Raw genomic sequence first — 20,106 nt, 5'->3', positions numbered from 1 at the left:
TAGTTACAAATTTAATTATTTATTTAAAATAAAATATAATATATTAAATAGTATAATATATAATTGATGACCAAATTAGTTTTAATAAAATACCTAGGAATAATTTAAATTTGATTTGAGTGGCATAAATCGTAAATAGCACATAGAAATAAGTTAGTTATATATGCTGATTATGTTTTAATAAGATAGATTTCCTATTCGACCTTAAAAATGTTAATTTTAGTTCTTACAATATGGTTTACTTACATTTTAAACACTAGATCTATATTGATCTTTGAAAAATATAGAGAAATGATGCAGCATTCAAATATATGGCTAATGGTTATAAATTGGAAAAATTAGATTGGTGAAACCATAATTGTCTGCTAAAAAAGCCTATGGGCAATTCTCTAGTTCTTTTTATGTTTTTTTTTTCAGAAAAATAGTCTTTAATGAGGAAAATGATCAAAATAGATTTTTTATTTTGAAATTTTTAATATTTCTTTTTTATTTTAAAAATTTTAAAAATTTATCCTCAAATCCTCATCATTTAACTCTAAACTCTAAGTCTAATTAGTTAACTCTAGGATATAAATCTATTTTTACCCTTTAATAAAACTTATTTTGTTCTTGAAAATAAACTAAAAAAATATCATAGGGAATTTCTCAAACCCCTTATCAAAGGGAGATAATAGCAAATTCATTTTGTTAAATTTGTATTAGCTAAATTCAAAGCATATCATATTTTAAAATGTATTCATGCATATTCATAACAATATGATTATTATTGTAAGAACGTTTTGAATTGACTGTAAATTTATTTATTGAAAGGATATTTTGTAAACTTGTTCACACTCACTAAAAACTAACCGTCTTTCTTCATGATGGGTCCACAGACTTTATCTTATCCAATCAAGGCATGAGCGCATAATGAATATTTTTAAATACATTCATGAGTTTCTTTGGTTTGAGTCAAATACTTATTTTTACAATCTATTTAAATTTTTTAAAATTTAAATAATCAAAATTTAAATAACTGTTTTTGATATTAGCAGATTACCCACTTTGATCCACTAAACTCTATTTCAAAAAATAAAATAAAATAATAAAAAAAATTGAACAAACATCATATGGTATATTGCTTACAAAATATTACCAAATAGTTTTAAAAGCTAGAGCAAATCAAAGTTATTCATCAACTTAACAAACTAACATCTTAAAATATTTTTTTCAATATTAAAATTTGTTACAGTAATTTCAGAATTATTACAGACAGACAAGATATAATATGTAATACACTAGATATAAATCTACGAATTAGATTGAATATTCGCTTTTCAATTTTGTTTTGGGATTTTTAATGCTTTTTATGGTTATAACATAATAGTATAATACTATTAACTTTGTTTTGAAACCTTAAGGATATCTAATTTTCAAAAATTCAATCGAAATGGGTAATAGATTGAATAAAATTTAAGACAGTATGCGGAAGATAAATATTTTTAAAGCCAATGAATAATCAGAGCCACTAGTTTTATGCACTGGACATAACGGAAAAAAAGAAACACAAAATCAATTGAAATCCTATTATCGTTAAAAAACGGAAAAGAAACGTTGGGAGACAATTCCAAAAGACACACTCCGATTTAATTGGTGCCTACATCTAATATTTCCTTGTCATTTTCTTTAGTCACGGTTTTAATTTACTCGTCGGTCTCTTTCTTTCTTTCTTTCTTTCTGAACAGCATCTTCACTTTCTTCTTTACTCGTGTAATAAATACAGAAGGCTCACGTTTTGCCAAGTGAGCAAACAGTACTTTGCCTTCACGGATTTCAAACGATAAATTTGCAGTAATCTTTAGTCGAATGTATTTTCTGACATATTTCCTCAAAACCCGCTAAGAAAAGTTCTCATCTTTCCCATTGAATCTCCACAAACACAACCTTTCTTCTTCTTCTTCTTGAGCTCAGTTCCTACTTACAGAACAAGGAAGCTCTGTCTTTTTGCTCTTTTAGAAGGTAATAAAAGTGAATCTTGTTTCCTTTCTTCTTTTTTACTAAAGCTGATTTCTTCAGTGTTCTTTGTGACTGTGACAGATGGTTTCTTGTTTCTGCTTGGATGTTCACTCTTGAGTAGAGTATAAACAGAGAAAGTTTTTAGATTTTTTTTTTTTTTTTTTCGTTTTGACTTTTCTTACACCGACTCTCAAAGTTTGTCTGAATCTGTGTGTTTCTTTCTTTCTTGCTGTCTTTCAGGAAGATAAAGACAGCATTATCTACATTCACAGCATTACTCATGGCTTCAATAAACGATATTGGAGTAGCAGCAGCAATCAACATAGTCACAGCAATTGCGTTCTTGCTAGCTTTTGCAATACTCAGGATTCAACCAGTAAACGACAGAGTCTATTTCCCTAAATGGTATCTCAAGGGCCTAAGAACTAGCTCTATACAAACCGGTGGCTTCGGAAGCAAGTTTATCAACTTGGACTTTAGGTCATATGTTCGATTCCTCAACTGGATGCCTGAAGCACTTAAAATGCCAGAACCTGAGCTTGTCCATCACGCAGGACTAGATTCTGTTGTCTACTTGAGGATCTACTTACTTGGGTATTTATATATATATATATATATATATAATCTCCAAAGCCTTTTTTTTTTTCTTTTATCCTAAGCTTTTTTTCTTGACGTCATAGTGTATTAAAATTGCAGGCTAAAGATCTTTTTCCCCATAGCTTGTGTTGCTTTTACAGCAATGGTGCCTGTTAACTGGACAAACAAGGGTCTGGATCGGTTAAAACACACTAATATAAGTTACAGTGATATCGATAAACTTTCTTTATCGAATATACCAAATGGATCAGGCAGGTAAGAGAAGATGCTTCTCCAAGTTTGTTGACTTTTTCTTTTGTTACCAATAGTGTAATGGTGAATAATTGTATCTTCATGTTCCAGTAGATTTTGGGTGCATTTGTGTATGGCTTATGCCATCACCTTCTGGACATGCTTTATGCTGAAAAGAGAGTACCAGAATATAGCTTTGATGAGGCTACAGTTTCTTGCTAATGACGAAAGGAGACCTAACCAGTTTACTGTAATGAATCGAATCACTCATTGAGTTTGTGCTTTCTGATAGAGTCATCACTCCCTTCCAAAGCTGAAAACATTTTTGATTAATGTTTAGGTGCTGGTGAGAAACATTCCTACAGACCCTCATGAATCAATCTGTGAACTTGTTGAACATTTCTTCAAGGTCAACCATCCAGATCACTACCTCACTTACCAGGTAAAGTCATCTTTGGATGTTCTGATATTATCTATCTATCTCTGACTTGATTTCTGAGTTTGACGATTCTTGATCTGCTTTTACCTCAGGCAGTCCACGACTCAACAAAACTCTCAGAGTTGGTTCAGAAGAGGAAACAAATGCAGAATCTGCTCGATTACAATATAAACAAACACATGAGAACCCAATCTAAAAGGCCATTAATAAAGGTAAGTAAACTCACATTTGAAAAGTCTTCTTTGTTGTTTCTCTTTATGACTCTTTTCAATGTCTGAAAGCAGATGGGGTTTCTTGGCTGTTGCGGTGAACAAGTTGATGGAATCAAGTACTACACGTCCATGGTGGAGAGTCTAACGAGAGAAGTAGAGCGTTCATCTCTACTATTCTATTTCATTTGAAAACATTTAATCAAAACTCACTTTGGAATGTTTCAGATAAGTGAGGAGAAGCAGAGGTTAAGGAGAGGCACAAAGTCTATAGTCCCTGCAGCTTTTGTATCTTTCAAGAGCCGTTGGGGAGCAGCGGTCTGTGCTCAAACTGAACAGTCAAGAGACCCAACAGAGTGGCTAACCGAATGGGCTGCAGAGCCACGTGACATCTACTATGACAATCTGGCATTGCCATACGTCGACCTTAAGATAAGAAGGATCATAGTGGCAATCGCATACTTCTTCCTCACCTTCTTCTTCATGATCCCAATAGCATTTGTACAGTCACTAGCCAACATCGAAGGCATAGAGAAGGCTTTTCCCTTCTTGAAGCCCCTTATAGAAGTGTATGTTTAATGTCTATCAAAACCTGTTTTGTTCACTTGATAAGAATTTCTTACCGTTTGTTTCCGTGTTTTTGGACAGGAAATTTTTTAAGTCCATCATCCAAGGGTTCCTTCCAGGGATTGCATTGAAGATCTTCCTCATGTTCCTCCCAAGAATATTGATGCAAATGTCGAAATTCGAAGGTTTTGTCAGCACATCTTCATTAGAAAGAAGAGCAGCTAGTAGATTCTACATGTTTCAGTTCATCAATGTTTTTTTAGGAAGCATAGTCACTGGGACTGCGTTTCAACAGCTCAACCGCTTCCTCAACCAGTCTGCAAACGAGTATGCTCTTTAACAACTCTCCCCTTTGACCAGAGGTCGTTAGCTCAACTGGATAGGATCCTTGACTATTGTGTTAGAGGTCTCCGGTTCGCCGGGAAGTTGTCAATATTTATTCGGTTTTTTTTTTTGCAGTATTCCGAAGACAATAGGCGTCTCGATTCCAATGAAAGCGACCTTCTTCATAACATACATAATGGTGGATGGATGGGCAGGTGTTGCTGGAGAGATACTGAGGTTGAAGCCGCTAATAATCTATCATCTAAAGAACTCTTTCCTCGTGAGAACCGAGAATGATAGGGAAGAAGCAACTGATGCTGGAACCATAGGATTCAACACTGGTGAACCTCAAATACAACTCTACTTCCTTCTTGGTCTTGTTTACGCAGCAGTTAGCCCCATCCTTCTTCCCTTTATCATCCTCTTCTTCGCCCTGGCTTATGTAGTGTACCGTCATCAGGTGAGATATAACTGAATCCTTCTTTCGTCTGCTTAGAGTTCGAGCATTGTTAAGTAATAACGAAGAATTCATTTTGCAGGTTATAAATGTGTATAACCAAAATTATGAGAGCGCAGGGAAGTTCTGGCCTGACGTTCACAGGCGTGTCGTGACCGCACTGATAGTTTCTCAGCTGCTCTTGATGGGTCTTCTAAGCACCAAACAAGCTTCTAAGTCCACTCCTTTCCTTCTTGTGCTTCCGGTGTTGACCATTGGGTTCCACATGCACTGCAAATGCCGCTACCAACCTGCTTTTGTCAGATACTCTTTACAGGCTAGTTAAACAACTAAACATACTGAGATAATTAGTAGCTTTAAGTGATATATTTTTACATTTTGTTGTATCAGGAAGCCATGATCAAAGATACACTGGAACGCACACGTGAGCCAAACCTTAACCTCAAGGCTTTCTTTAGAAATGCGTATGCCCACCCGGAGTTTAGGGTGGGAGAAGACCTAGAGCTAGAGATGGCCGTGGAGAAGCCTAATAAGACACCGGAGCTAGTTGCCACTAAGCGTGGCTCATGGAGGAACACTCCTTTGCCTAGCAGCAAACATAGCTGCCCTTATTCACCTTGATGCTTTTGCTCTTTTCTACCTTTAATGGTAATTCTTTCATGTTCTATGTACATAGTAACAATTGTATTAAATGCAAAAAAAAAAGAAACACCATTTGAAGAAACATTACGGGACAATGCCAACTATGATTACAATGATCTCACTCGAAAATGTTCTCTCCGTAAGTGTCTAGAAGTGGCTGAAGAGCTTTACGACCATCAGCACGAGCAAGAACTCGATGCAGTCTGTGTTTAACCCCACTGTCTGGGGTGAATTTCCTATCGAGCATGCTCTCAAGAAGCGGGACAGCATCTTTAACCTTGTTCAGTTGAAGGAAGCCAGTTATAACGGTGTTGAACATAACAGAATCAGGTGAACAACCCTTTGATTCTAATTCATAGAACAATGCTCTGGCTTCTGATAGCATCTCATGTTTGCAGAGGGCATTGATAACTATATTGTATGTTACCACATCTGCCACCAATCCCATGTTCTGGATTTCATCAAAGAGTCTCTTTGCGTCATCCAGCTTCCCATTTTTAATCAGACCACTGATGAGAGCATTGAACTGAAATATGTCGGGAGATTGACCAGACTTGCGTATTGCATTGAAGATATCTTGAGCAGCATCTGAATTTCCAGCTCGGCAAGAAGCGTGTATCAGTGAAGTATATGTATAACTGTCTGGTTCCATCCCCTCATGTTTCATGCGTCTTATAAGCTCAGTGGCTTCTTCTAGCTTTCCATGTTTGCAATAGCCACTGATCATTGTATTGTACGTAATTGGATCAGGCACCAAACCCTTGTCCGATATTTCATCAAAGAGTCTCTTTGCATCATCCCATCTACCACTTTTTATCAGACCATTGATGAGAGCGTTGAACTGAATTACGTTTAAAGCATGACCATCTGCATCAAAGATCTCCAAGGCAATGTCCCAGTTTCCGGCTTGTCTTGCACCACGTATTAGCGTCGTGGATATAGCACCGCTTGGTCTCATCCCATCACGTCTCATTCTTGTTATGAGCTCCATGGCTTCCATCATTTTACCATACTTGAAATAGCCCATGATCATACTGTTGTACGCTACAACATTTGGCAAGATTTGATCAAATAGTCTTCTTGCTTCATCTATTTTTTCTCTTTTAATCAGACCATCAATTAGAGCAGTGTAATGATGTAGGTTTAGAGAGCAATCAGACTTGCATATCACATCGATCACTTCTTTGGCAACTTCTGAGTCTCCAGCTTTGTTAACAAAGCGGATCAGTGACATACATGTATAGCTATCTGCCTTCAACCCTTTACAGTTCATTTCCCTTATAAGCTCGAAGGCTTCCTCAAGTTTCCCATACTTGCAATACCCACTGATCATTATGTTGTAAGTAACTACATTAAGCTCAATCTCCTCATGCCTCATCGACTCGAACAGTTTAGTTGCGTCTATAAGCCTACACCCTGTGAATAAACCATCCAACAGCGAGTTATACGTCTGTAAGTTAGGCTCCGGACCTTTATCAATCATTGAGCCATACACATCAATCGCTTCACTCAGCTTATTGTCTTTGCAGAGACGACTTATCAGAGTGTTGTAAGTGCAAACATCCGGTGGTATCCCTCTGCTCACCATTTCATTGATCATCTCTGCAACATCGTCCCACATTCCTTCTTTGCACAATCCATAGATGAGAGAGTTATAAACAACGAGACCGGGAGAGATCCCTTGAGCAATCATCTCATCGAAACATCCACGCGCCTCCTTCAACCTCCCCAAGCTACTCAAACCATGGATAATCATTCCAAAAGATAAAACGTTGGGAGAAACTCCATTCACCTTCATTTCTCCAAACACCGCCATTGCTTCATCGATCGACTTGTTCTTAACAAAGGAGCTGATTATAAACCCGTAAGTGACGGCGTTCCCCTCGTAGCCAGCAGCAATCATCCTTCTATGCAAACCCACAGCCATGCCCGTTTCGCCAGCCCCGCAAAGCTTACCGATGATAGTCCCATAGAGAGTCACATCACTCTTAACCCCTCTCTCAGACATTTCGTCGAACACCTTAACTGCATCTATCACTCTCCCTTGAGAACACAAACCACACACCAAACTATCAACCGTCACCAAGTCAGGCTCCAAGCCTCTCTTCATGAAATCACTCAGAACGCAAAACGCGTAATCGATTTTCCCCAAATGGCGAAATGCGTTAATCAAAATGTTGGAAGTGTACGGACCAGAATCAACGCCGTGATGTTTCATCCTCTTGTACATAGAGATCACTTCCGAAGCTTCTCTAAGCTTCATGACGGAAGCTAACAGGTGATTAAATGTCTCGACCAAAGGCATGGGTCTTGTCTCCACGAGTTTCTCGAAGTAAAGCAGAGCTTTTTCGAGCTTTAGTTGACCGGTCTTGCATTCTCGGCGCACCTCAACTTCAAGCTCGCTTTGGATCAGAACTGTGTTTCTGTGTACGTTCTTTTGGATCCTCGATTTGAAAAGCGAGGAGAGTGAAGAGAGGGAGCGATGAGAAGGTTTTGCTCCGACGTTCATCGCTGATGTCGGAAGATAGAAGTGGAAGAGTGTTTTTCACCAGTTTGGGTAGACTTCATGTGATATTTGTGCTGTTCAGTTTGTGACTTTCTTTCCATCAGTTCAACGTAGTCTGAGTCGCCAATTTCTTAACCTTGGCCTTCCGGTGGAATTCGAGGAAGATAAAAGCTTTTTCATACCCATTTTATTTGTATCGGATTGGTTCTCATTGTAAAATTAACCAATTGACCGGTTTAACTTTAACCAGTTGTATAGTTTTCTTTCCGTTACAGTTTTTGACATTAAAAACTCCATATCTTTTTTATTAGGTCTTAAGAGCATTAGTGAATTCTTTAGGGCTTACTTAGTTAATGAAATAAGATTTATCAAAATTTAAAGATTACTAGATTTTGACCCGCGCTTAAAAAGCGCAGGATTGTTTTTTTTTCATTTTTTGATTAAAAACTGATTTACACACTACCATTATTTTTGTTTCGAACTTGAGTTTTTAGGTTTTTATCATTTGTTTTTTTTTCTTTTCAAAATATGGTAGTTGTTCTATAATAATGTTTGAGTTTTAAGATTTGTTTTCATATCCGACCTAGATTCATGGTTGAACCTATAGACCCGATACATTGTATATTATCCGGTTCAGATTTAAAGAAAAATTCGTTAATTAAAAATAACCCGGTAAAAACCCAAAAACTTACTATTAACTTTCAATCTGATACCACTGATCCGATAAAACACAAAATATATGATAGTTTTGTTTAAATAAATTGATTAAATTACTCATATATTTTTCAATATTATATAAGTTAGAGATTCCTCAGAATTTGATGAAATTTTATTATATTATCCATATAAAAAGGATAATAAAAAAACTTATTGATATGACAATTTTAGTTTATTTTCGTTATTAATAACCTATTATAAGTTTATTTTTTTATTTTAGATTTAAAAAATAATTTTAAAATAATTTTTAAAATATTCTTGAACACTCGTAATTGTCATTTTAATATTATGTATAAAATGACATTATACATGGAAAATGATATTCAAATATGTATATGATATATGGTGTAGGATATATGATTTGGTTTGTATTGAAAATCTATACTATACTAAAAGGCAAATATAAGCCATGGAGAGGGTGTCCACGTAGGATAGAAAAATCAACCAATCAGAGAGTCCGAAATTGTTACGTGATCTCATTTATTTTCGTAAAAAATGAAAAAACAATCCGAATGAAAGGATCGAACCCGGGTTATTATGACATTAATATAGGGCAGTTACCACTAAGCCATTGAAACTTTCTTGAACACATATATAAGAATTACTAAGTATGTAATCACAAACTCTTATGTACAATTACAATAATATCAATTCAACTTTCAAGACTCCGATACTTTGTTTTGTAAAAAAAAAAATAAGTAAGTGACTAAGCTAATATATTCTTTGAAAGTGTGAGAACATTAAAAAATATGAAAAATCATAGATTTTTGTTTTCGTGACAAAGTTAAGAATTTTGTAAAATTAAGTTTAACATATTAATTTTTGTGACAAATATGAAAAAGCATAGATTTTTGTACAATTTTGACAAATAAACTCAAAACATAATTCTCTAATGTCTTAATAAAATATTATTTAATGGTGCAATAATTAAATATATCAATTCAATAAATATAAGCCATGGAGAGGGTGCTCCCGTAGAATAGAAAAATCAACCAATCAGAGAGCCCGAAATTGCCATGTCATCTCATTTATTTTTTCGTAAAAAATGAAAAAACAATGCGAAGGAAATGATCGAATCCGGGTTATTATGACATAAATAAATATAGGACAGTTACCACTAAGCCATTGAAACTTTCTTGAACACAAATACAAGAATCACTAACTATGTAATCACAAACTCTTATGTACAATTACAATAATATCAATTCAACTTTCAAGACTCCGATACTTTGTTTTGTAAAAAAAAATAAGTAAGTAACTAAGCTAATATATTCTTTGAAAGTGTGAGAACATTGACAAATATGAAAAAGCATATATTTTTGTTTTCGTGACAAAATTAAGAATTTTGTAAAAGTAAGTTTAAAATATAAATTTTCGTGACAAATATGAAAAAGCATAGATTTTTGTACAATTTTCACAAAACAACTCAAAACATAGTTCTCTAATGTCTTAATAAAATATTATTTAAGAGTGCAATAATTAAATATATCAATTCAATAAATTTTATAATTTATAGACAAAACAATAACACAACAAATTTTGAAATATTTGTTTAACCTATCGATTTCTTTTCATGAGAATCCAACTAAACAAGATAAAAAAAATAATTAGATTTACAAATATTTAATTACCATTTTATTCAATTTTGATTAATTTCAAATTGTAATAATGTATCTTTTTGAAGTTACAAAAAATAATGTTATTTCTTTATTACACTAGCATTATATATAGATTCTATATACACAAATAAATATAATATAACAACATAAGATTGCTTTCCCCGATTCATATGAAAACTTTTTAAGTTATCCACCAAAGCAAATTAATTAAATCAATCAAATTGTTAGAATACAACAAATTAATATATAATTTTATTTTAAATTAAATTATTTAAAAAGTGTATTTTCATTAAAAACAAAATAATAAATAAGTAAAACTGATTTGATGGTAACTTTTATGACATATATATATCAATTCAGTGAAAGAAATAGAAGCTTAATATGAAAAAAATCTTAAATACAAAAAACTCTAAAAATTAACAAAAAAACTAACAAAAATTAAACTATGATATCACTTGAAATCTTCTTAGACAATATTAATAAAATATTTTAGCGATAATTAGACAAATTTGATATTTTTTTGCCAGCCAAAAGTTTATTATTAATTAGCATCAATTATTTCAAGATGTTTAAGAAATGATGGACAAAAAAATAGGATGGACATAAATGATATATGAACTATGAATAGTACTTTGTAAAGCTGACTTAGATAACACATCGCACATCTATTTTCAGTCCTTTTTTATGCCTAAATTCAATTACTTTAGAGGAGTTATTCCACAAAGAGATCGTATGAGATATTGTTTTGATATTCAGATTTGTTTCTTGACTTTTAAGAAGATTGATAACTGTAAAATGTCTTCTTCGAATACGATATGTCTATAACCGAGTCCCCAACATGAGACAAGGTTGTTTAAAAAGTAAATTATTTTATTTTTCTTATATTATAAAATAAATATATATTATTTACTGATAATAAAAATATAGTTATTCATCTATCACAAATATCTATGCAAATATGTGAATCAAGTACAACAATCAAACAACATAATGATTTCCACAAAGAAAATTTAAAAATATATTTATGTTATGTAGTCTTATTTTATATTATTTAAATAATGTGATACAATATTATATATTATTTTTTAGAATTGAGAAATACATAAATCACTTAGACAAATTTGATATTTTTTTGCCAGCCAAAAGTTTATTATTAATTATCATCAGTTATTTCAAGATGTTTAAGAAAGTATGGACAAAAAAATAGGATGGACATAAATGATATATGAACTATGAATAGTACTTTATAAAGCTGACTTATATAACACATATGCACATATATTTTCAGTCCTTTTTGATGCCTAAATTCAATTTCTTCAGAGCAGTTATTTCACAAAGAGATCGTATGAGATATTGTTTTGATATTCAGATTTATTTCTTGATTGTTAAGAAGATTGATAACTGTAAAAATGTCTCCTTCGAATATGATATGTCTATAACCGAATCCCCAACACGAGACAAGTTTATTTAAAAAGTAAATAATTTCATTTTTTTATATTATATAATAAATATATATTATTTACTGATAATAAAAATATAGTTATTCATCTATCACATATATCTATGCAAATATGCGAATCAAGTACAACAATCAAACAACATAATGATTTTCACAAAGAAAATTAAAAAAAATATATATTTATGTTATGTAGCTTTATTTTATATTTTTAAATAATATAATACAATATTATATATTATTTTTTTAGAATTGAGAAATACATATAATATCTTATCCGCGCGTAGCGCGTTTAAAAACTCTAGTCTGTATAATATTCAAATGATCTATTTTGAATATTGATACATATATTAAGGAAAATGATATTTTCATGTTTGTTAATTTATTTATAGTTCATAATATATTTATATTTATATTAAATTTAAAGTTAATTTATTTTTTAAATATATATAGACTCATTATTAATAGATCTATTTAGGTGTATTCGTAGGCCCAAAACCAAAAAACTTAAATGCCATTAATGAATTCTATTAATCCTTTATAAAATTAAGGATGTTTTTGAAAAAACTGTAATTTTCATTAAGTTAATGATCATGTTTTAATTGTATTGATTGTATAAATATTTATTTAAATTTCCTTATTTTTGATGAATTATTGGAGATGCAAAATGAACCCAATTTTAATTGCCAAACATAAGTGTGTCAGGTTGGGTCCTAGCACTATTAAAGTAAAATAAAAACTGATATGTCTCTTTGTCTTTGTCTTTTTAGTTCACTCAGAAAAAAAAGCACTTTAATGCAAGTTTCCAATAAGGCTTTGAAAAAAATCAATCTTCAATCCTCACATATCAGAAACCTCAGAAAAGAAAACACAATGAGATGTTTCAGATCAAATACTCCAAGAACTAAACCACCACCACCTTCGTACGGACATCAAGGCACCATTCATCACCAAACCGTAAGAGAAGAAGTGCTACTACAGATTCAGGGATGCAGAGCCCATCTCATCGACGGATCCGAAGCGGTGGAGCTCGCCGCCGGAGACTTCGAGCTTGTACAGGTCTCAGAAAATGGCGTAGCTCTAGGTATGGTCGTGAGGATCGGAAACGACCTACAGTGGCCGGTGATTAAAGACGAGCCAGTGGTGAAACTCGACGCTCGTGACTACCTCTTCACGCTTCCGGTGAAAGACGGAGACCCACTCAGCTACGGCGTCACATTCTTCCCTCGAGACCCAAACGACGTTGTTTTCGTGAACAGCCTCGAGTTGCTAGACGACTTCTTGAGAGAGAACTCGTGTTTCTCTTCTTCGTCTTCTTCTTCTTCGCGTGTTAACAATGGAATCGATTGGAAAGAGTTTGCGCCTAGGATTGAAGATTATAACAATGTCGTGGCTAAAGCCATTGCTGGAGGGACAGGGCATATCATTAGAGGGATGTTCAAATGCAGTAATGCTTACACTAATCAGGTTTATCGAATCTCCCCTAATTTTTAATTCGTTAGATATTTCATAATTAGGGTTGTACATTTTAGGAAATGTCTTTTTAATATAACGGGTTGGATTTAAATCATCCAATTAGATAAAATGGATTTAATTAACTTCACATTTTCGGATATTAGTTCGGATTTCGGGTACTTTAGCCCTTAAATGTCATTTTGGTATCTATTATTTATAACCCGAACATGATCGGGTTCGGGTTTTTGTAGGCCGGTTCGGTTCTGATTCTGAATCATGGGTTTTGTTTTACGTGAAAACAGGTTAACAAAGGAGGTGAAACTATGATTACGAAGGCTGAGAAGAAGAGTGGTGCGTCGTCGAAAAGAAATGCGACCACGAACAAGAACCAAATCAACAAGAATCTTCAACGGTATTAATAATAATTTCTCAATAGTGTGTGTGATTCTTTATTTTTATCTCTTATTGAACCATATAGTATACAGAGTGAGGAAACTTTCCAGAGCTACTGAGAAACTGAGCAAGACTATGTTGAATGGTGTGGGAGTGGTGAGTGGTTCGGTGATGGCTCCTATTGTGAAGTCAAAGCCAGGAAAAGCTTTTTTCTCAATGGTTCCAGGGGAAGTTCTCCTGGCTTCAGTTGATGCTCTTAGTAAGTCAAATTACTAGTTATTTGGTTTCACTCGGTTATCTTTATAATGATTTACTAAAATGATCTAATTTGATTTCGAAATTAGATAAAATACTAGATGCTGCTGAAGCTGCAGAGAGACAAACTTTTTCTGCTACATCCAAAGCTACAACTAGAATGGTTAGCGAGAGGTAAGTTTCACTTGCAAAGTCTAACTCTAGATCACATTTATGACTACTATTGGGTGTATAGTATCTTGTATATAGGAGCTAAATACGTGTACATAATACGGATATACATAGTAGGATGGGGAAATTACATGTTTACCACTTTCATGGTACCACTTTTCAATTTTACCACCACTAATGAGACATTTTTAAAAATACCTTCTTCATTAACTGGCAAAAGACTCTTATGCCCTTGTTATTTATATATATAATAAATCTTTATTTAAATAAAAAAATGAAAAAAAAATAAATAAATAAAAATAAAAAATAAATAAAAAGTTTTTTTTTATGTTTTCGAATTATACTTTTTCAAATTCGAACTTTTTTTATAAATTTTTTTTGAATTTTTTTTTTTAATTTTTTTTTTGAATTTTTTTTTCCGATTTTTTTATTTTTTTTCAAATTTCTTTTTGAAAAACGAAAATTATGTTTGAAACTATTTTTTAAAATTTTTTTAAAATTTTTTAATTATTTATATATTTATTAGAATCATAAATTTCATATTCCAAAAACTCTACCTACCCCTCAACTCTAAACCCTAAGTCTAGATTAGTTAACCCTAAGGGTATAATTGTATTTTACCCTTCATTAAATGTGATGGTAAAAGTGGTTAGTGTAAACATGAAAAGTGGTACTATGAATGTGGTATTTGTGGCAATTTCTCTAGTAGGATACTGTACAGTTGGAGATTAATATTAATGTGAAATAACTATAGTTTAATGATTACATCCTTAAACTAATTAGTTTAAGGATGTAATCATTAGTTTAAGGATGTAATCATTAAACTAATTGAACAGCGTGAGGTTTCAATTGCTTCAGATGTTTTCAATTTTCCTTAAATGATTTGCAAAAGAACCCTTCTATTATATTTGCCATTGGCGTCCACGGTTGAGATTAATAAATATAAATCAGTATTAGTTCAAGTTGTGTGTTCACTTAGTACTTGTCATTGTTTATATGAGTGCATGCATCCTCCTTCAATGTTGAGTAGAATATCTCACATTATAACATGGATCAGGTTGGGTGAGAGCGCTGGGGAAGCCACGAGAGATGTGCTAGACACGGTTGGCCACGCAGCCGGTACTGCTTGGAATGTGCTCAAAATCCGCAAAGCTTTATATCCTTCCTCTTCACTCACATCCGCCATCCTAAAAAACGCTTCACGAAAGTGATCTTTGTCACGTGCTCTCATCGCGGAATTACATTTCATCCGCTTTTAAGTTATGTTTTTGGCTTTTGGATTGATTTTGTGGGTAGATATTATAAGGTTTAAAACCGAAATGTGCAAATGTGTATTCTTGAATCTTAAACAAGAAAACCTCTTTTCTTTACCAATCGTTCCGTCATTTTTAATAATGAAAGAAATTTGTCATTTTAAAAGGTTGAAACGGAAGATTTTTAGGCAAGGGAATTCAATTTGTTATTACTAATTTAATTGATAGTTTCCAAATATATCTATTTTTATGGTGCTATTCTTTTGGTGGGAAAAATGATTTTGTAGTTTTAACAAAAAAATGTAATTCCAAAATTTGACGGAAAATATAATTGTGGTTTTCTAAAATGTAATTCCAATTTTAGTGGGTAAAAGTGATTTTGTGTGATTTGGAAGAAAAAAGATTTTATGATTTTAGAGGAAAAATGTAATTTTGCAGTTTGGTTTTAGACGAAATATGTGATTTTGGTGGACAAAATAATTTTGAGTTGTGGCAGAAAAATGTAGCTATACAAATTTAGTGGCAAAATGATTCTTTATGGTTTTAGAGGAAAAATATGATTTTACAGTATTGACGAAAAATATGATTTCACAATTTGATGGAAAAGACGATTTTGCACTTTTTGTGAAAAATGTGATTTTTTAGGTTTGGCTTGAAAATGTAACTAAGTGATTTTGACAGAAAAAAAAAAGATTTCGTAGTTTTTGGCTGAAAAATATAATTTTGTTTTTCATGTAGAAAAATGTAATTTCGCAGTTTTGGCGGAAAAAGTAATTTTGCAGTTTTGATAAAAAAAAAGTTTAATTCCACGCTAGCGGTGAAAGTAATTTTGCGGGTTTGACAAATAAATGTGATTTTTTATTTTATTATTTTGTGGTTTTGGCAAAAAAATTAAAATTTTACAGATTTTTTCGATTGAAAAGAACATGTAATTTGATGGTATTAAATTTTAAAATATAAAAAAAATTATTTTTTCAGTTATTATTTTGGACTGAATTTTGGATTGAATTTTGGACATATCCCATATCCCCATTCCCATGGGCTCTTGTGTTCTGAGCGTCGGCCTTTCATTCTGTTGAGGTTCTCATGTCCAACGTTTGAACTCTTTTGATGTCGACAAGATTATCTATGCCATATATGTCTAGCTTGATGAAGATGTTCTTTGAGTTATGAAGTGTTGCATCACTTCCTCGTTCAAAATGGTTATTAGTAATCAAGCATGTTTCTTTACAAGATTTGTGTCACGCGACACAGAGAGGAGTGACATGGCTACTAGACTGCTGCTGACCGTGTTCCCGACAAGAAGGCAATATTTCCATAAACAAAGAGAAGCTCCAATGTTATGCCAAGCTTCCTTGGCCGAAAAATTATGTTGAGGATGTCGATGTCCTCATTATTTTGAGATCTTGCTGTATGAACAACACCGCACTGCTCATTACCCCAACATCTGAAGGAGTTTACCAACTAAAAGAAACAGAGGAACACCTTTTGGTAAGCCACAATATGTTACTCTCTAAAAGAAGCAGCAGCCAAATTTTGATAAAACTGATACATAGACTACAGTACACACTACACACTGTAGCAGATACTCAAAGATGCGAAAATTGCGCAGGCCATGCCCGTATTTTTTGGTTCTGCTGTTTGTCAACTATCCACTCTTAATTCTTTACAGAGGCGTGTCTATAGTGTTAGCAAAAAGGCATTAGCCTTAGGTTCCCACATAATTTACAAAAATTAAGATCTCAAATTTCTAAGAAAATTCTAGAAAATTGTTTAAACTTATGTTTTTTACTTGAATTCAAAACCAAAAAATTACAAAAAATAGTTTTTTTTGTTAAATTTATATAAAAGAAAATAACCTTTTATTTGTTCAAGTTCAAGTTTTTTAGTTAATTTTGTCTTCTCAAATTTGTTTCTACCAAAAAATTGTATCTCTATTTAAAATAATTTATTTTTTTAATTTAGTAGTGTGAATATTGATGGTTAGCATACTTTATCCTTTGAACAAAAAAAAAAGCATACTTTATCCTATTTTAACATATATAGATTAGAATGCTTTTTGTTTTTTTTTTCCTTATAATTTTTAAGATATTGAAAATATCTTAAAAAAGAAAAAGAAAATGCTTTATAAAAAACGAAAAGTGAAATCATTTAAATACTATAATCATTTTTAATGTTATTTTATTTTATTTTTCTTTAGTATTTTATATTATATTACAATATAATTAATATTTTGATTATAAATAATTTTTATAGTGAAAATCTAATGCTAAGTTATCATATTTGTTTCGGGTCCCTGAAAGGGTTGGCACGGCACTGATTTTTTAGTATTGTTTCCGACAGAGACTGCGGGGAAACTTGAGTGACCGTCATTACTAACTTCTGGCAGATTCATTTTCTTTAGTGGAGAAGGCTTCAGACAACGATTTTTGAAGGTTGCCGTGAATCGAGAAAAAAAAAAAAAAAACTACTCATTCTCCTTGTTTAACCAAAAGGTCTATTAGTAAGTTAGTACATTACCTTGGGCTATACGTCAAATAAAATAACATTACGTTTTACACATATTCTCTTTGTCTAGCTCAGACTCTTTATATTATCTTACAAGGTTACCTTCTCTCCAAACTGAGTCTGAAACACTAGGGAGTATATGTTTTCAATAAACAGTAACACAAATACTTCCTGAAACATCAGGGTAGAGAGTACATGTTTTCAATAAACAGTAACATAAATACTTTATAGCCTTTTATAGGACATTATTTTAATATTTATTTAGAATTTATTCTTACCTAAGAAATATTTATCTCATTCAGCCACTGATCACGCCTAACTTCTCCACAAACTCCCGGAGATTCTTTTCGGACGAACCCCCCGGAGCCACAGCTGCTTCCGCCTCCGCCTTCCATTTCAAAGCATTCTTCCTCAGCTCCTTCGCTTTCTCCCCAACCGTCGCTTCTAAAAGCTTCTCCGCTATGTCCTCCCTCGGCACAATCCTCTCGTCCGCCGCTCCACGGCCAAGCCTCACTCCCGTCTTGAAGACATCAATAAGATAAACCGCGTTGGTAACTTGATCTCCCCACTGCGGAAAACAAACCACCGGAACCCCCGAAGTCAAAGCCTCGGTTGTCGAGTTCCATCCGCAGTGAGTGACAAAACACGCCACTGAAGAATGAGCCAGCACTTGCTCTTGTGGACACCACTCCACAATCTTCCCTAATCCCTTACCACTCGCTTCTTTCAGCTCCTGAGGCAGGACATGAGTCTCCAGCTTCAGATCTGGTAATGGAGGTCGTATCACCCACAAGAACGATAAACCCGATTTCAAAACTCCATGAGCCATCTCTTCCATCTGTTCTTGCTTCAAATACGCAACCGTCCCGAAAGAGATGTAGACAACTGACGATTCTGGCCTCGAGTCTAACCAGTCGAGGCATTGATCCGAGGGTTTGCAGAAGTCGCCGCTTACATCGGAGATCACCGTCTTAGCGAGTTTAAAAACCGGTCCAATGGTTTTTATTGGAAAGAGTTTCGACATGTGATCGATCACTTCTTGTTCCAAAGCGTCGAAGGAATTGATTAGAACACAAAAGGACTTACTAAGATTCTTAAACTGCCCAAGAATCGCGTCTCGCATTCCGGTGAATGGAGAAGAAGGATGGAGAAAGGTATGGATCTCGTCGTGCTTTAAGACAGGAGCGCATGGGAGCTTTACATCGAGCTCAGGAGCTGATTCGGTTGGGAAAGGAACAGAGCCATTTTGGTAATGATAATAAGCAGAGAAACAAGCACAAGATTGTATCCAGAGCACTGCGCACGGAATGTTTAACTCTTCCGCCACGTCCCCGACCCACGGGATAAACGGGTTATTGATCAGACAAGAGACGGGTTCTTTCTTTTCCTCGTATCTCCTCACGAGTTTCGATACTTCTCGTTTCCCGGTTTGTTCTAGCCGTGGCATGTACAAGGTGGTACCTCTCCGGACATCATCTTCTGCACATCCATCGTCGAAAAACTCAAACCGGATTGAGCCGGAACCAGCCGGTTTAAGCTCACCTTCGACGATCTGGTTGGCTTGTCTCATTTTCTTCCCCCAGTACTCCGTAGTGACGAACGTAACGACTGTTCCCTTTGAAGCAATTAGCTTGCCGAAACGAAGAAGAGGACCGACGCTGCCTTGTCCGTGAAAAGACACGAGCATTACATGAACTGGACTCGAATGTGAAGAAGATTCCAACTCCATCTTTGTTCAAATTTGGTAACAATTATTTTTATGAAGACTTGTATTACAAAATAGACCTACTTAGCACCATTCTTTATTTATAGAAGCGCATAAACGTTTATAGACCTACTCACTCACTTTCTCTAACGCACATCTTCTTTTGTTTTTTTCTTTGTCAGCACCTCACACCTTACTTACCACTCTCGTTTTTCTCAATCTTAATTTAATTTAAAAGATATGAACGTATAACTTTAATTTAATTAGAAAATTATCAACATGGTCACAGAGATATCAAGGTTTTTTTTTTTTTTTTTTTTTAACAAACAGAGATATCAAGTTGTCAACGTAGAATATTAATTTGCAATTATAGTTTATCTTTATTATGCAATTTTTTATTTTTAAAAGTTTCAAATGAGAACCAACTTTTCTCAAATGAGAACCAAACTTGACACTTATAAATTAGTATCTACAAAGCATATTTATTGGAGGGTTCATAAGTTGGTGTTCTTAACATAATATAATAAACCGTTTTTTAACTTTTAACTTTTTAACAGAATATTTTATTTAAAAGTCATTCTTAATTTTTTAATTAAAAGTTAAGAAA

General features: G+C 33.5%; 4 protein-coding genes across 13 annotated transcripts; 2 read left to right on the top strand and 2 right to left on the bottom strand.

Annotated features, from left to right (window-relative positions):
* Positions 1–1,756: 1,756 nt before the first annotated feature.
* Positions 1,757–6,232, top strand: LOC103870897 (CSC1-like protein At4g15430). 9 transcript variants are annotated; one of them, XR_004458456.1, is made up of 15 exons: positions 1,757–1,998; positions 2,077–2,132; positions 2,240–2,589; positions 2,692–2,847; positions 2,935–3,073; positions 3,164–3,265; positions 3,355–3,474; positions 3,547–3,627; positions 3,700–4,040; positions 4,120–4,365; positions 4,498–4,822; positions 4,902–5,135; positions 5,210–5,467; positions 5,606–5,791; positions 5,860–6,232. XR_004458456.1 is itself a non-coding variant. In XM_009149089.3 (14 exons), the coding sequence occupies exons 3-13, from the start codon at positions 2,276–2,278 to the stop codon at positions 5,438–5,440; spliced, it is 2,289 nt and encodes a 762-aa protein (XP_009147337.2). In that variant the 5' UTR covers positions 1,757–1,998; positions 2,077–2,132; positions 2,240–2,275; the 3' UTR covers positions 5,441–5,467; positions 5,606–5,836. The 9 variants fall into 9 exon arrangements, 8 of the variants coding, with proteins under 8 accessions (XP_009147337.2, XP_009147346.2, XP_009147362.2 ...); XM_009149089.3 differs by lacking the exon at positions 5,860–6,232 and having other exon boundaries at positions 5,606–5,836; XM_009149098.3 differs by lacking the exons at positions 5,606–5,791; positions 5,860–6,232 and having other exon boundaries at positions 2,077–2,117; positions 2,236–2,589; positions 5,210–5,574.
* Positions 5,580–7,970, bottom strand: LOC103871206 (pentatricopeptide repeat-containing protein At1g62670, mitochondrial). The gene has a single exon (XM_009149433.1). It carries the CDS (start codon positions 7,968–7,970, stop codon positions 5,580–5,582), a length of 2,391 nt encoding a protein of 796 aa, XP_009147681.1.
* Positions 7,971–12,500: 4,530 nt separating this feature from the next.
* On the top strand, positions 12,501–15,444 carry LOC103870887 (senescence/dehydration-associated protein At4g35985, chloroplastic). 2 transcript variants are annotated; one of them, XR_004457435.1, is made up of 5 exons: positions 12,501–13,226; positions 13,517–13,626; positions 13,700–13,866; positions 13,952–14,150; positions 14,743–15,054. XR_004457435.1 is itself a non-coding variant. In XM_009149070.3 (5 exons), the coding sequence occupies exons 1-5, from the start codon at positions 12,504–12,506 to the stop codon at positions 15,242–15,244; spliced, it is 1,239 nt and encodes a 412-aa protein (XP_009147318.2). In that variant the 3' UTR covers positions 15,245–15,444. The 2 variants fall into 2 exon arrangements, 1 of the variants encoding a protein (XP_009147318.2); XM_009149070.3 differs by lacking the exon at positions 14,743–15,054 and adding an exon at positions 15,091–15,444 and having other exon boundaries at positions 12,504–13,226; positions 13,952–14,036.
* Positions 15,445–17,784: 2,340 nt separating this feature from the next.
* On the bottom strand, positions 17,785–19,811 carry LOC103870878 (UDP-glycosyltransferase 84A1). The gene has a single exon (XM_009149058.3). It carries the CDS (start codon positions 19,521–19,523, stop codon positions 18,093–18,095), a length of 1,431 nt encoding a protein of 476 aa, XP_009147306.1. The 5' UTR covers positions 19,524–19,811; the 3' UTR covers positions 17,785–18,092.
* Positions 19,812–20,106: the final 295 nt, after the last annotated feature.

This window comes from Brassica rapa, chromosome A01, assembly GCF_000309985.2.
Source record: "Brassica rapa cultivar Chiifu-401-42 chromosome A01, CAAS_Brap_v3.01, whole genome shotgun sequence".
NCBI classification, from domain to species: Eukaryota; Viridiplantae; Streptophyta; class Magnoliopsida; order Brassicales; family Brassicaceae; genus Brassica; species Brassica rapa.
Note: the sequence above shows the minus strand (reverse complement) of the source record. Positions and strands in the feature narration are given on the sequence as shown.

Excerpts from the sequence above, each read along its gene's own strand:
- LOC103870897 (XM_009149089.3), top strand. The coding sequence starts at position 2,276 with ATGGCTTCAATAAACGATATTGGAGTAGCAGCAGCAATCAACATAGTC. Across the intron at positions 3,475-3,546 it reads CTAAAAGGCCATTAATAAAG|ATGGGGTTTCTTGGCTGTTG; the intron begins GTAAGTAAACTC and ends GTCTGAAAGCAG. Across the intron at positions 4,366-4,497 it reads CTCAACCAGTCTGCAAACGA|TATTCCGAAGACAATAGGCG; the intron begins GTATGCTCTTTA and ends TTTTTTTTGCAG.
- LOC103871206 (XM_009149433.1), bottom strand. The coding sequence starts at position 7,970 with ATGAACGTCGGAGCAAAACCTTCTCATCGCTCCCTCTCTTCACTCTCC.
- LOC103870887 (XM_009149070.3), top strand. The coding sequence starts at position 12,504 with ATGTCTCTTTGTCTTTGTCTTTTTAGTTCACTCAGAAAAAAAAGCACT. Across the intron at positions 13,227-13,516 it reads GTAATGCTTACACTAATCAG|GTTAACAAAGGAGGTGAAAC; the intron begins GTTTATCGAATC and ends ACGTGAAAACAG. Across the intron at positions 14,037-15,090 it reads ACTAGAATGGTTAGCGAGAG|GTTGGGTGAGAGCGCTGGGG; the intron begins GTAAGTTTCACT and ends AACATGGATCAG.
- LOC103870878 (XM_009149058.3), bottom strand. The coding sequence starts at position 19,523 with ATGGAGTTGGAATCTTCTTCACATTCGAGTCCAGTTCATGTAATGCTC.